General features: G+C 33.1%; 2 protein-coding genes across 6 annotated transcripts in view; both read left to right on the top strand.

Annotated features, from left to right (window-relative positions):
* Window positions 1-3,499: 3,499 nt before the first annotated feature.
* The window catches only part of LOC128176028 (double-stranded RNA-specific adenosine deaminase-like), a 28,735-nt gene continuing 15,260 nt past the window's right edge, over window positions 3,500-16,974 (top strand). For all 5 annotated transcript variants that reach the window (XM_052842021.1, XM_052842023.1, XM_052842020.1 and 2 more), the window contains exon 1: window positions 3,500-3,587. The gene's annotated coding sequence lies outside the window, so the exon portion shown is untranslated. The remainder of the gene's footprint in view (window positions 3,588-16,974) is intronic.
* On the top strand, window positions 6,548-7,612 carry LOC128176974 (uncharacterized). Its single transcript, XM_052843481.1, has one exon. It carries the CDS (start codon window positions 6,548-6,550, stop codon window positions 7,610-7,612), a length of 1,065 nt encoding a protein of 354 aa, XP_052699441.1.

Here is a 16,974-nt window from a genome sequence, read left to right as displayed (position 1 = left end):
GGCCTTCCTATGGCCCCGCCCTCTACGCAAATCTATTCGAACACGTTATTATCATACAACGTTTTCCCGCTATTCTACGAAACGCGGGAAAACTATTTGAAAGTAACACGCCTTGCCTATTTTTGGGTTTATTTACATGGTAAAGTTGTTTTTGACGTACTTCAAATCACAGTGACTTGATTTTGAGTGAACTAAAGAAGTTACTAATCCATTATGGAGGCGTATTTTGTAATTAAAACCTTGCAAGTTTTGGTGTTTGTTTGTACAATACATACCGGTCTAGCAACGCACTTTGAAAAAATTACGCACTTTATTTTTTTTTTTTCAAAGTGCGTTAAATTTGGGACCAAATCAACGCACTTTGAAAAAATTCTTCAAAGTGCGTTAAATTTTGGACCAAGATTACCCACTTTGAATTTTTTTTTTCAAAGTGCGTTAAGAAGGCACATCAACTTTTTTTTTTACATGTAGTATCAAGACTCTTAACGCATTTTGAAAAAAAAATATGTATGAATCACAAATTCTCGAATGGAATTTCTAATTTCCTGATAGTATGACGATTTGTTAACACTAATGAATCTAATTTACCGTATTTGAGAACGGAGATAGTGATGGGGGTGGGGGTTAACCAAAGATACAAGCCAATTACCAGGACATCATTTAATGGATTAGAGGAAGAAGGTCCCCTATCCCTAATTTTTCTTTCTAAGACATGATTTTCAGCAACATTTAAGACGGAAAAAGAAATAGGCTTTGTTGTAAAAAAAGTAAATGCAGTGATATTAAAAAATCAAAGTACTGGGGCACTGACGGGAGTTGATTTTATCGATTATTATTAATTTTAAAATCAACGATACGTTATTTTGCATGGCAAGTAGTTTCTAATCTGTATTTGAATTACACAAATTTTTATAAAATGAATTCTCGAACTTTTCCGACAAGAATTTTGAGAAAACCCCATATGAATGATGTTGTGTAATATTTAAAGGTAGAATCAATTCCAACAAACTATGTATCAGTAATCGAAATATTTCTAAAAAGTGTACACATTTCTGGGTCCAAGCAATATTGAACTCTAGTCTCGTTCAACCAGACGCTCGGCTCTCCGACTACCAAGAGAGACTCTCTGCTTGTCGGAGACTCACGGAGACAGCCGAGCGTCTGGTTGAACGAGACTATATCGAACTCTGGCGTAGGAATACATACGACTACAAAAAATATCTAAATTGTTCGTATTATTTAAAATCTGACTATTTTCAAGGTATTTATAAATGCATTCGTTTCCTTGAAAAACAATGTTTCAGCATACATAACACCGAGTTTATTTATTATTTTCAAGGTCTAAGTTTTGTCAGTGGTGATGATTTGTGCTGAGGTCCACACACTGTTTCACTTTCGGTTTGCCAGAGTAACTGCATAGGAGAGTTGATTAAAATCAACTCCCAAAAACGAGCTAGCAAAACAAGAATTTCTCCATTGGTATGTTAAAGAATCTATAAGTGTTTCAACATGAACCCTCTTTTCATATTCTAATCAAATGAATCACTTCAATATAAAAAAATTACATTAATTGACTTAACATTATTTAATTATTATAAACATTAAAGGAAGCATTAGGATTCGTTTTTTTTCTGGCACTGATCTTCTAAAATATCATAATGTTTTTGATAAACATAACTAACGTATCTTTTTTCACATCATGTTTGTTATCAAACACATGCAATATATGTTATACCTTGATCTCCATTATCAATATATATATATATATATATATATATATATATATATATATATATATATATATATATATATATATATATATATATATATATATATATATATATATATAAACCATATTCGTTCTGGCATAGCCAAATATACCAGATAAGAAATGAATTAACTGCATACTCATCTAAAAACTGGCTATCAAGTTAACTGAGAATGCATGGTTCTTTTTTAAATAAATCACATTAAGCTTAACAAGAATAAATCAATTATTTATTGTGTAAAAAGTATCAATTATTTTGACTAAACCCTGAACCCAATATCAACGCACTTTGAAAAAAATAATTCAAAGTGCGTTGACTTTGTCCCAAAATTAACGCACTTTCAAAGTGCGTTGTTACATACAGGTGTACCAGGGAATTATGGAACGCAAAATTCACAAAAATGAGATAAACATAGTTTCACAGTCGATAAACTAGGTTTATCAGCTTTTAACTATAGTTTATGGATACTAAACTATAGTTAACGATTCGTTAACTATAGTTTACATCTGTGAAACTATATTTCACGAATGTAAACTATAGTTTGCGAATGATAATCATAGTTTATCTATCTGTAAAAAACGTTAACAATAGATTTTGCTGATAAATATAGATTCAGATTTGTTAACTATAATTTGCAATCGTAAACTATAGTTAAGAGTAAATCGTGAAACTACATTTATCAGACAAATTCACAAAAATGAGCTAAACATAGTTTCACAGTCGATAAACTAGGTTTATCGACTGTTAACTATGGTTTACGGATCGAAAACTATAGTTAACGACGATAATCTATATTTCACGTCTGTAAACTATAGTTAACGCGATAATCTATGTTTCACATCTGTTAACTATAGTTAACACTGAAAACTATCATTTGCGATTGTTAAACATAGTTTATCTGATAAATATAGTTTCACCATTGTGAAACTATGATTACCAACTCTTAACTATAGTTCACGAATACAAATTGTATTATTTAGACATGATAAATGTAATACTATATTTATCAACCCTAAGCTATAGTTTACGAATACAAATTGTATTGCTATAGTTTACAGATGTGAATCTATATTTATCAGCAAAATCTATTGTTAACGTGTATTTCTAGACAAAAAAAACATAGATTTGCATTCGTAAACTATAGTTTACAGATGTGAAATATAGACTTACGTCGGTATCTATAGTTTAGGATCCGTAAACTATAGTTAACAGCCGATAAACCTAGTTTAACGACTGTGAAACTATGTTTTGCTAATTTATATGAATTTGGCGTGCTTTAGATTTGTAAACCGTAGTTTACTGATCATAAAACCCTATTTATCAAATAAATTATGTTTAACAACCGCAAATGATTGTTTTCAGTGTTAACTACAGTTTACAGATGTGAAACATAGATTATCGCGTTAACTATAGTTTACAGATGTGAAATATAGATTAACGTCGGTAACTATAGTTTACGATCCGTAAACTATAGTTAACAGTTGATAAACCTAGTTTATCGACTGTGAAACTATGTTTAGCTCATTTTTGTGAATTTGGCGTGCAATAAGGAATACTGTCGCTAGTGAATATGGTCGCTCTAAAAATAGAATTAGAAAACGGTAGCCATGCAATTCGACCCTTGCCTATTTGAATGTATACTGTACTACATGTAGATATAGCCATGTCAGATTTGTTAAAAATAAATATTTGTATGAATGAGTTAAGAATTTTTAAAAAGGACACGCCAAAAAACCCAATAGAATTGATAAAACGTTGGCTTAATTTAACATCGAGATCGGTATACACTCGGATGTTGTGATCGTAGAGGAAGTGTTAGTAAGTTTGATTTGTGTAACTTAATTTATTATTCTTAATGGATTTTGCCTTTATGATATATCAACTGTTTATGAATATATTCGTGAAACAAATTTAAGCATTAACATACATTACAACTCAATTCATAAGAGAAACCGTTCGAATTTTCTACTTTCAATTTGTGTTTTACATGGTAGATTAATCTCGATAACAGTTTACACATACAAAAAAAATTATAAACATTTCAATGGGTATGTGTGCGGTTTTTTTTCTGGCTATAAAGTTGTATTTACAGTTGTTGATAATAATTTCGTTTCATGCTAAAGATTCTTTAAAAAAAACAACCACTCATTGGTTCGCAGTTCATAATTTTTCGTGGATTACATTTTGTTTGATTTTTTAAATTGTTTTCTTAACTTAGTACAGAATAATTATAACGTGTTTAAGGGGCATGGTCACGATTTGGTAAAATTCTATTCTTCTAATTTTATTATTCACAATGCTTTAAGAATGCATTTCTAATGATCAAATGTAATTTGACAATTAGTTGTAGAGTTATAAGCAAGATCAGGTCTCATAAGTATTTGTCATGTAAACAAGGCTCGAGTCCTGTTTTTCTTTACATAGGTTCAATTTACCTGTAAATAATTTTTTTTCAATCTGATTTGTCCATCTTCTTATTCATTTTAAGCATAAATAAACAGTCCCAAACGTTCAAGACATTTATTTTTGGTCTGGAATTTTCACTTCAAAATTCAAAATGTAAACAAAAGCTGTGTTTACATTGAAAAGAATTGTACCAAGCTCTATAACTCGCTTATTTCTCAATGAATGATGCTCAAATTTTGGTTGCCTATTAAAAATGCCTTACTGAAGCATTGTTAAAATTAAAACTGAAAAATGATTTTTGACCAAAATCATGACCATGTCCCTTTAATTAAGGTACATATACACAGTTCTTATAGATGTTAGCCACAAAGAAATAATGAATTTATAGAATAGTTATTGAATCATTTATTGGCTAAAATAAATAAAAATTCAAAGAATTTATTCATTATTTCATCGATAAATAAATACATATCATATTAAAAGAAACTGTAAGTTATATATAGTATTGTTTATGTCTATTGAACAACCACTTTTTTTATATATATTTCCCAGATATAATGACGGAAATTTATTGTTTCAACTGCATCAAAAATCCCTTTCTGCAATCTGATTAAAATCACCCGTTCTGATACCAGAACAGCTGATTTTAATCAGATTGCCCTCCTGTAGAATATGGATAATTTCTGTTACTTTTTGTCATTGTTATTATGCCAATATGAATGCAAAATAGAACCTTTTAGCCGATAGGTGGTTCTAGCCGACAACTGGTCCTAGCCGAAAGATGGTCCTAGCAAAAACCTGGCCCAGAACCAGTGTACCATATTAATGTTTAATATATATATATAGAGGCGATCTATATTGTGTGATTTTATATTTGCTTTATCCAACGAGTTTAAATGGTGTATATATTCCACCCCTGCGAATATGTTTGAATGTTTTCTATATCGTTGTTAAGTGTGTAATAAGGTGCTCGAATTAAAGTTCACGAGACTTCACCGAGATTTGTTCAGTTCCTGTGAAATTTAGTGTTCGGATATTATTCTCAAAATACGTAGGTACTGGTCGTTTTTCATATCATATCCAACTTTGATTTGTGTTAAAACATGAAATTCTATTAAGATATATGTCTTTTTTCATCATCTAGCGGTTATTTAAACTAAACAATGATATTCAGAACAGAGTTATCGTTCGTGTTCAACCACTGTCCACGTGGTTGAAAATATAAACATTGGGTTGCTAAATTAAATCATAGCCATGTTTGATGCTTTTGGTGTACAGTACCATGCTTTTTAAAAAATGAATGGGCGTCTGTTTTGAATTAAAACTTAGTATATCGTCTGTTTCGGTATTGATGCACTTACTAGGTCAGGCGCGGATCGAAAACTAATCTTTAGGGGGATCGCCACTAAGCATTTTAACTGTTGCAACAGCAGGAAAAAATCTATATTTTCTAGTGTTACATTTATTTCTAGACCCATTTTATCCACTAATTAATGAAGATAAAGTTTAATATCAATTAACGTCTAGATCTTATATTTGACTACAAGATTCTAGGAAATAGACTATAAAGACGTGGCATGATTTTTACTGCGAAACTGATAAGGTCAAATAAAACCACGTGGTCTAAATTTAAATGACAATAACATTCGCATGGGTGTATTCGCGAGGCTTGCCGAGCGAATATAACCGTTTCAACAGGGGAGGGGGTGGGGGGGGGGGGGCTAAACTTATCAAAAATCTTGACAAGCAATTGAAGGCTTTGGTTACGGCTTAGCCCCCCCCCCCCCCCCCCCCCCCCCCCCCCCCGGGTTCCGACGCCTATGCTACACAGTTGTATGTTTCTTTCATATTTGTAATTTAAATCTTTGACAAAATCCATTTTATGTCAATTTTTGGTCGTTGATACAGTTATGTTGAAAGAACTAGCAAATCACTGAAGCGTTGAAGCGAGGGACTGTGTCAGAGGGTCAAGGGTCACCGAGCCGGTAAGTCGTTGTTGTTTTGGGCTCCGGCGAAAACTTCAAAATACAAGTCTTAATCAGCTACAAAAGAACTGTATTTCTGTATATGCTTGTGCCATGTGAATGAGAACCCCATTCCTCAGAAACTTTTGTATTTTTTTATAGTGTATGAATAATCTACGCTATCAAAAAACTTGCTATGTACATAATGTAGGTTTCAATTGTGTGTGTGACCGTGAGATCAACTCACTCAGCATTGTCTAGCTTGAGCCGCACCGTATACAATACAGTGTGTTGTGTGTTATTCTGTACTAGACACCACCCAGGGTGTACGACATCACTAATATTTCGATTTGTGAGTTCGGGTACCCTAGTTTGCATTAAAAAGACAACCAATATTACTTATTTAAAATGTCTGTGTCCGACACTACGGCACTTTTGTCCCAAAGTCACTCCATCATATATGGCGAACGCAGTGAAAATGCAGAATGTGTTCAGAACAAAGAAAATCAGATATCATTGGTGTCCATCCATACTATCCTCATAGAAATAAACTCTAAGTTATCCAATATTGAAACCAAAAACAATGCATTAGAAGAAAGATTGTCAGCGATCGAAGAAAAAGTTGTCGTCGTGAACGAAATGCAAAAATCTCTTGGCACTATGAAAAACAAAATAGCCTATGTTGAAAATGGTCTTGAAACAACAAAAAAGGATCTTTCTAGTCTGGAATCTAACGTAAAAGATCTTGGAAATGTTTTTGACTCTGTTAAAGAAGAAGCACAAAGTAGTAAAAAAATTGCCAACAGCAATAAACATGAAATTCTAAAAACTACCACAGCCCAAAAGAATCTCGAAGACAAAGTGAATAAGGAACCGAGAGAAATGAGAGAAGCCAGTGAGAGTATTAAAGAATCCCTGACGGATTTAAAAGCACGTTCTATGCGGGATAATCTTATCTTCACTGGAATTCCAGAGGAGAGATGGGAAAATACAGAGGCGGTACTCCAAGATCTCCTACAAAAGAAATACAAATTAGATTACGATATTCCATTTGAGAGAGTGCATAGAATGGGCAAATGGTCAGAATTCAAGGAGCAGCCCCGAAATATCATTGCGAAATTCTCTTACTTTAAAGATCGCGAATTCATCCGAAAAAATGCTGCAAGGAAGCTCAAAGGAAGTCGTATATGGGTAAATGAACAATTCCCTCCAGAAATTGAAGAAAAAAGAAAGCTTCTTTATCCAGTGTTAAGACAAGCTAAGAAAGATCACAAACGCGCGAGTCTGATTCGTGATACTCTATACATTGAGGGAGAAAAATACGACTCATCAACAGAATCCGCTCCCCGTTTTTATCCAGATCGCGCCGTGTCGAATAATACAACCCCAGCTCAGAGTCATCAGAGCGGGACCGCCAAGGATCACCAACCACTAAAGAGGCAGCGCCAAGGATCGACGCCTGACCGATACTAGGGACGCGCCGGAGAGCAGACCGGAACTCCACTTAATGATGACTGTCATAGAAAACTTCATTTCCTTTCACTTAACGTTTGTAGCATTAAAAATAAATTAAATTATGATGAGTTTAACCATTTCATATCTGGCTTTGACATTCTTGGTTTGACAGAAACGAAAACAGATGATTCGGATACAATAGCTATTCCCGGTTTTGTTACTTTTATGAAAAATAGGCAGAAACTTTCTAAAACTAGATCTGGTGGAATTATATTATTAGTTAAAGAAAACTTAGCCAAGCATGTCAAAATCATGAAAACTGATTGCAAAAATGTCTTATGGTTCAAAGTTAGCAAACAACTGTTAAACTATGACGAGGATCTATTGTGTGGAATCGTTTATATCCCCCCTGAATGTAGTAGATTTTCTTCACCTGACTGTTTTATTGAATTAGAACAGGAGCTTATCAATATTGCAAAAGATTCTAAGTATGTATGTTTACTCGGTGATTTTAATGCACGTGTTGGTTGTTTACATGATTATGTTATATCTGATGATTTTTAACGCAATTAAATATGTGTGAAGATATTTATAATACTGATATAGCAGTCCGCTCACAAGCTTTTCAAATGCTGAAAATACCACTGGAACGAAAAGTGCAAGATTTTCACGTAAACAATTTTGGATATAAGCTTATAGATTTTTGCAAAAATAATGAACTCTATATTGTAAATAGCCGTATAGGCAATGATAAGTATACAGGTGGTACTACATGTAAGAGCAGTAGCACGGTCGACTACGTTTTATCTAGTGTACACATGTTTGCTTTTTTCCAGGATTTTGATATTGTAGAATTTAATAATTTATATTCTGATGTTCACAATCCAATTTCTTTTACTGTTTCAAGTTGTAATAACACACAAACACCGTTGAATGATATCACAGGTAAAACTCAGCCAAGCGTAAAATTATGGTCACAGGATAAAGCTAAGGACTTTTGCCATAACATTAATACCGCGGCCGTCAATGATATTGACCTCATTTTAGATGACCTAGCCAGAGGAACGCGTGATTTCAATCAAGACAATATTTCTGATATAACTAGTGATATTTGTAATGTTTTCTCTAACGCTGCTAAGGAAACATTTGGTGTCGTTTAACCACATTCCAAACATGTAAGATGCAATAAACCATGGTTTAATCAGGAATGTAGATCCGCACGAAAAAAGTTCCACTCAGCCACAAAGAACTATTCTAAATGTAAATCTGCCGAAAACAAAGAAACTCTAAAATCAGCGAACAAAAATTATAAAAACATAATGGATAAGTGTATTAAAAACCATAAGTCGGAGCTAACAAAAAAATTAGTGAACTTGCATTCCAATAATCCAAAAGATTATTGGAAAATCCTTAATGCAGGTAGTAAAAACAACTCGAGTGCTGTAGATATTAATGATATGTTCGAGTTTCTGAAAGGTATGAATGAGTGCGAAGTCGATAACAGTAATGAAAATTTACCAGAAGTGGCCGTTACGGATACATATGACTTTCTGAACCTCCCTATTAGCGACGAAGAAATTTTAGAAGCGGTTAAGAAACTTAAAAACAATAAATCACCAGGACATGATTTAGTGATTAATGAACACATTTTTACAACAGTTACAATATTTTTACCAGTTTATAGGAAACTATTTAATCTAATTTACGATAGAGGTTATGTACCAGACGAGTGGTTGATAGGAATTATTAAACCTATATTTAAGAATAAGGGCGACCCCACCCAGCCAGAAAATTATAGACCGATAACATTGCTTAGTTGCCTCGGAAAATTATTTACATGCATTTTGAGCAAGCGTTTAGATACGTATGCATCTGAAATCAACCTCATTACTAGCAGTCAGGCAGGTTTTAGGAAAAATCATTCAACTCTGGACCATATTCTAACTCTTCAATTTTTATCAAATACCTTACTATGTAGAAAGAAAAAATTATTCTGTGCTTTTGTTGACTTTAAACAAGCATTTGATACCGTCTGGAGAAATGGTCTATGGTATAAACTATTAGATAATGGAATAGGGGGGAAATGTTATGCTTTTATACGAAATATGTACAAAGGAATAAAATCTAAGATATGTATGAACGGTATGTCATCTGATTTTTTCTGTTGTAATATAGGTGTGCGTCAAGGAGAAAATTTATCTCCTTTTTTATTTTCATTGTATACTAATGACTTAGAAGATTTTTTATTAGATAAAAATATTGTTGGGTTACAAAGTATTAGTTCTTCCATTGAAGATGAGTTGATGTTATACTTGAAACTTTGCCTATTATTTTATGCAGACGATACGGTTATTATGTCTGAGACCGCTGATGATCTCCAGAAAGCACTAGATGAATTCCATGTGTACTGTTCCCAATGGAAACTAAATGTCAATGTAGAAAAAACAAAGATATTAGTTTTTTCAAAAGGCCCTAAGCCAAAAAACATTTTTTATTATAATAATAACGTTGTTGAAATTGTGAGTGAATTCAAATATTTGGGTACTGTATTTTCCAGAAGTGGATCTTTTTGTAAAGCAAAAAAACACTTGGTTGAGCAAGCACAGAAAGCTATGTATAGTATTATTAGAAAAATAAGACTTTTTAATCTACCCATGGAACAACAGTTTGATTTGTTTGATAAAGTAGTAGTGCCGGTTTTGCTCTATGCTTGTGAAATCTGGGGTTACGAGAATATAGATATTATTGAAAAAATCCATTTGAAATTTTTAAAATATATTCTATGTATGAAAAGTAGTACTCCATCGTATATGGTCTATGGTGAATCAGGTCGTTATCCTTTATACGTAACTGTATATTCTCGAATGATTTCTTATTGGACAAAAATGATCCAAGGTCAAGACAATAAGATTGTGTTTACTGTTTACAAATATTTAGCAAACCAATATATGTATAATAATGAGTGTGTAAATCCATGGACTGATTTTATACGACATATTTTAGACTCATGTGGGTTCTCTAATATCTGGACAGAACAATGTACTGCAATAGTTAATGATAAGTGGATTTCTGCCGCCATCAAACAAAGATTGCAGGACCAGTTCATTCAGAAATGGGTAAAAGATATAGATAATTCATCTAAAGGTCAAATATATAAAATTTATAAACAAAAGTTTGGTTTTGAAAAATACTTAGGCATTCTTACTAAAAAAATTTGGAAACCACTTATTAAATTCAGAACAGCAAATCACCGTTTACCGATTGAAACCGGTAGATGGTATGGAATTCCTGTAAATGACAGAAGCTGCACACTCTGTAATAGTGGTAAATTAGCTGACGAATACCATTTTATTCTTGAATGTAAATTTTTTTTAACTTTACGTAAGCAATTTCTATGTACCAAGTATTTTCAAAAACCAAGTACATTAAAATTTAGGGAACTGCTGATGACAACGAACATCAAAACATTGAAAAAATTAAGCTCTTTTAAATTGAATATCCAAGAGCAATTCTGCTGTCCAGCCTAAACTATATTAGCATTTATTAGGGTCTTCCGTCTTCAGCGGAAGACCCTTCTATTATTCTATTGTTTCTTTTTCACTTTTCTTATTCTTATTAGGGTCTTCCGTCTTCAGCGGAAGACCCTTCTATTATTCTTCGGTTTCTTTTTCACTTTTCTTATTATTATTATTATTATTAAGGTCTTCCGTTTCCAACGGAAGACCTTATTGTTATTCTTCGGTTTCTTTTTCCCTATTATTTTTATTCTTTTTTTTTCTTCCCATTTTTGTGCACGCGATTTCTCAGAAACGGCTCAACCGATCTCCATCAAATTTTCAGATGTGATAGATAGTGGTCTGAAATTGATAGCAAATGTTTTGCATTGATGACGTCACATCCGTTTTGGAGATATTGAGATTTTTCTATTTTTTATATGGGTATTTTGTCTGCGGCTGTTCTCCTAAACTATAAGAGATTTTGAGCTCAAATTTCTACGGTTGGTAAAGGAAAGATTGAAGTTTTGCATGATTGTTGTTTTGTATGTTTAGCACTATTGGCGCCAAAGCTCGCTATGGCTCAAAAATTGACATTAAAAAAGTGTCGTTATTTTTTGTGCTTTTCTCTCTTCATCTCTTTTCTGGAAAATATTTTGTTAAAACATGTAATGTAAAAAAACTTTATATTTACAAGATCTTTCAGCTGATATCAAGAAAAAGGGGCTGGCCCCGCAAATTAGGGACCTAGAGGGCTCTAAAATCGTTTACCCGTAACTCTTTACCGAGGGATATTTTGTAATAGATTATAGATGCAAATATGTTTATCTCAATGTTATGTAGTCAAGCAATGTAATGATTTTATTATGTGTTACGTAATTAAGGGTTTTTAGGGGCCAAAAGTCCAAACTTTCGATCACCCATATCTCAGAAAGGAAAACTATTTTGTAATGCAGTACAGAAGAAAAAATGTTCAAAATGATGTTCTCAACAAAATGCAACCGTCAAAATTTCGTTAAACGGCCCCTAAAAGGAGATAAGGGACCGGCCCCTAAAACCTTCTTTCTCATATATCTCCAGAACGGTAACGAATTTCTAAACACTTGTTTAACAAATTTTGTGTAGAATTAAATGACCTTTTATTTGATATCAAGAAAAAGGGGCTGGCCCCTCAAATAAGGGGACCAAAGGGCTCTAAAGTCTTTCATCTGTAGCCCTTTACTGAGAGATATTATGTGAAATGCTATAGAAGCAAATGTGTTTATCTCAATTATATGTATTCAAGCAATGTAATGATTTTATCATGTGTTACGTAATTAAGGGTTTTTAGGGGCCAAAAGTCCAAACTTTCGATCACCCATATCTCAGAAAGGAAAACTATTTTGTAATGCGGTACAGAAGAAAAGTTGTTCAAAATGATGTTCTCAACAAAATGCAATCGTCAAATTTCGTTAAACGGCCCCTAAAAGGAGATAAGGGACCGGCCCCTAAAACCTTCTTTCTTATATATCTCCAGAACGGTAACGAATTTCTAAACACTTGTTGAACAAAATTTGCGTTGAATTAAATGACCTTTTATTTGATACCAAGAAAAAGGGGCTGGCCCCTTAAATTAGGGGACCATAGGGCTCTAAAATATTTAATCTGTAGCCCTTTACTGAGAGATAATTTGTGAAATGTTTTAGAAGCAAATGAGTTTATTTTATAGTTATGTATTCAAGCAATGTAATGATTTTATCATGTGTTACGTACAGAAGAAAAATTGTTCAAAATGATGTTTCAACAAAATGCAACCGTCAAAATTTCGTTAAACGGCCCCTAAAAGGAGATAAGGGACCGGCCCCTAAAACCTTCTTTCTCATATATCTCCAAAACGGTAACGAATTTCTAAACACTTGTTGAACAAAATTTGTTTTCAAGTAATGATTTTATCATGTGTTTTGTAATTAGGGGTTTTTAGGGGCCAAAAGTCCAAAATTTGATCACCCATATCTCAGAAAGAAAAAATATTTTGAAATGCAGTACAGAAGAAAAGTTGTTCAAAATGATGTTCTTAACAATATACGACCTTCAAAATTTCGTTAAACGGCCCCTATAAGGAGATAAGGGATCGGCCCCTAAAACCTTCTTTCTCATATATCTCCAGAACGGTAACGAATTTCTAAACACTTGTTGACAAAATGTGTTCAGAATTAAATGTCCTTTCATTTGAATCCAAGAAAAAGGGACTTGCCCCTTAAATTAGGGGATCAAAGAGCTCTAAAACCTTTTATCTATAGCCCTTTAATGAGAGCCATTTTGTGAAAGGTTATTAAAGCTAGATTAGGTATAATACGTTTATATATCCTAACAATATAATGATTTTCTTGCGTTACCCTATTAGGGTTTTTAGGGACCAGAGGTAAACAACTTTGATCTTTTCTATCTTAATTGAAAGAAATGCAAGTATTTAAAAAAGCAAGAAAACTTATAAAAAGCGATATAATAAAGCGTTAGTACTTCACTCCATTTTCCATAACATGTTTTGTTGTCGAAAATCAAAGTCGATGATGTCATATTTCATTCTAAAATTCGAACGGAAGACCTCCTCGTTGCTCGCAACGAGATCGTGTCTAGTTAGGGTCTTCCGTTTCCAACGGAAGACCCTCTTGTTTTTCTTCGGTTTCTTTTTATTATTATTTTATTTTTTATTTTTTTTCTGACTCCTTCTCGGCTTTATATCTCAAAAAGTGTTCATCCGATTTCAATGAAATTTTCAGAGCTTTTGTAAAGTTACCGTGCCTCAAAGATTTTAAAGTTTTAGCATTTACGTCACTTCCGTTCAAATTTGGCGGCCATTTTTAAATTTAAAAAAAGTGATTTTGTCCGGAAGAAATCTCCGTTAACTTTAAAGATATCGCTTTGAAATTTTTACTGATGATAGATGTATCCATTCTATAATGTACTGGGGGGTTTAAAATTTTGTTCATCAATTTTGCTCAAAACCGGAAGCTGCTCCAATTTTTGGAAATTTTCATTTTTTGGAACAAAATAAGACACTACTACAGTCTTATAGAACATGCCATGGTGAATTCAAATCTGAAATCTGTTTGAAAATCAAACAATGCATTACAGAGATATCAGGGTTTAAAAATTGATTTTTCCGGAAATTTTGATTCCGCGTCCTTGGTTTAAAAAATAGAGTAATGTTCAAAGTAAAATAAATTCGTACCAAAAATAATTGTTAAGTCGTGCTTGAACACATTCGGATTTTTTTTGTCAAGTCGTTCTTGAAATCAGAAAGGTTTTTGTTAATTCATACTTAAAATCATTCGGATTTTGTTAAGTCGTACCAGGAATAATTCGATTTTTTCATCTTTTTATTTTAGTTACTCTTGTCGTTGGTTTAAGAGCTCTGCTTCTTACAGAACTTCCGGCTTTACTTCCGACATTAACGGAAGACCCACTCGTTGCTTTGCAACGAGCTTTGCTCTAGTTATTATTATTATTCTTTTTTTGTCTTACAAATTTTGTGCAGGCGATTTCTCAGAGATGGGACGATCGATTTCTCTCAAATTTTCAGGACTAAAGCCTCGTTATCTGAAATTTATACCGCTGAAACAAATTTCGAAAATTCACTTCCGGTCGGAAGTTATCGTCAATAAACGAATATAAAAAGTCAATTTTGTCGCTCATGTTTTTCAAAAACGAGTAAAGATAGAGAGCTGAGAATTTCAGAGATGATAGATCTATCGATTTCCTGGTGCACCTCGGTCAAGAGAATGTCCGCCGTCACTTCCGGTCGTCACCGGAAGGAATTTTGAAAAATTGAATTTTTCGACTTTTTTATTTTTTAATATTTTTCTTTGAAATTTTCACACCTTATAGTGACCCTTTCACTGATTCAGAATATGTAATTTGTTTTAAAATCGATCGAGGCATTCTCGAGAAATTAAGCGTCAAAGTTCTGAAGCGGAGTCCGAGTAGCTCAGTCGTTATGGTCGTGGACATGGCCCAGGCGACCCGGGTTCAAGCCTCGAGTGCCGCAAAATTTTTTTCTCTTTTTTTCGCTTAGATCTACGATTTTATCTTTGAATTGATAAGTTTAATCTTATCTATTCAAAAATTGGACGGAAGACCCACTCGTTGCTCGCAACGAGATCGAATCTAGTTATTATTAGGGTTTTCCGTTTTCAACGGAAAACCCTTTTGTTATTCTACGGTTTCTTTTTCTTTATTATTAGGGTCTTCCGTTTCCAACGGAAGACCCTCTTGTTTTTCTACGGTTTCTTTTTCTTTATTAGGGTCTTCCGTTTCCGACGGAAGACCCTCTTGTTATTCTATTGTTTCTTTTCCTTATTATTATTTTATTTTTTATTTTTTTTCTGACTTTTTTCGAACGCTATTTCTCGTGAACTACTCAACCGACTTGCATGAAATTTACAGGACGTATTGAGCATCAAACGTACTTGATATTATAAAATTTCTGGCTGATGACGTCACTTCCGGTTTGAGATTTTGAGGATTAAGTAAATTTTTAAGGACCATTTTGTCCACGTAACTTTTCAAAAACTAATTGCGATAGAAATATGAAATTTTCAGGGATAGTAGATGAATGTTTGTAGATGATCCTATTTATTTTATATTTTGAAAAATGCGCAAGGCGGTGAAGCTCGCCCGAGCTCGAAAATTGGCACCAATTTTGTTCACGAAATTTTCGCACATTTTCGGCCCTAGCTTTTAATGTGTAAATATTTTGTTAAGACATGTAATGCAAAAGTTGTTTAGATTAACTAGATCTTTTGTTTGATTTAAGAAAAAAGGGGCTGGCCCCTCAAATTAGGGGCCAAAAGGGCTTTAAAGTATTTTTGCAATAACTCTTGATTGAAAAAATAATTTGTTATCAATTATAGAACCAAAAATGTTCATTGTACATCTGTTTATCTAAACAGTACCATGCCTAAGTCATATGTTACGTCATTTGGGGCTTTAAGGGGCCAAAAGTCCGAAATTTTGAACTTAAATATCTAGAAAAGGAGAAATATTTTGATAAGCATTATAGAACAAAAAATGCTTTAAATAATGTTCTTAACAATATGCTCCCTAAAAAATTTTTGTTGGTGGTCCCAGTAAGGATTTTAAGGGTCGGCCCCTAAATTACATTTGTTCAGATATCTTTAGAACGGTCAACAATTTCTGAACACTTGTTGAACAAAATGCGTTTATATTTACAGGACCTTTTATTTGATATCAAGAAAAAGGGGCTGGCCCCTCAAATAAGGGGCCAAGAGGGCTATAAATTCTTTTTATAATAACTCTTAACTGAAAAATAATTTGTTATCAATTATAGAACCAAAAATGTTCATTGTACATCTGTTTATCTATACGGTACCATACATATGTCATATGATACGTAATTAGGGGTTTCAAGGGGCCATATGTCCAAAACTTTGATCATTAATATCTAGAAAAGGAGAAATATTTTGATAAGCATTGTAGAACAAAAAATGCTTAACGTAATGTTCTTAACGATATGGTATCTAAAACATTTATGTTGGTGGCCCTGGTAAGGAGTTTAAGGTTCGGCCCCTAAAACACAGTTGTTCGGATATCTTTAGAACGGTCAACAATTCGTGAATACATGTAGAACAAAATATGTTTATATTTACAAGACCTTTCATTTGATATCAAGAAAAAAGGAGTGACCCCTCAAATAAGGGGCCAAAGGGGCTGCGAAGACTTTTCATAATAACTTATTTTTTGCGATAATTTGTTATTAATCATAATAACAGAAAATAAGAGCTTATTATTCATAATTCAAAACTGAAATCCGTTCTAAAATCGGACGATGCAATACAGAGATATAGGGGTTAAAAAATTGATTTTTCCGGACATTTTGATTCCACA

The sequence above is a fragment of the Crassostrea angulata genome, chromosome 3 (assembly GCF_025612915.1).
Source record: "Crassostrea angulata isolate pt1a10 chromosome 3, ASM2561291v2, whole genome shotgun sequence".
Taxonomy (NCBI): Eukaryota; Metazoa; Mollusca; class Bivalvia; order Ostreida; family Ostreidae; genus Magallana; species Magallana angulata.
This window is presented reverse-complemented; position numbering and strand designations above follow the sequence as displayed.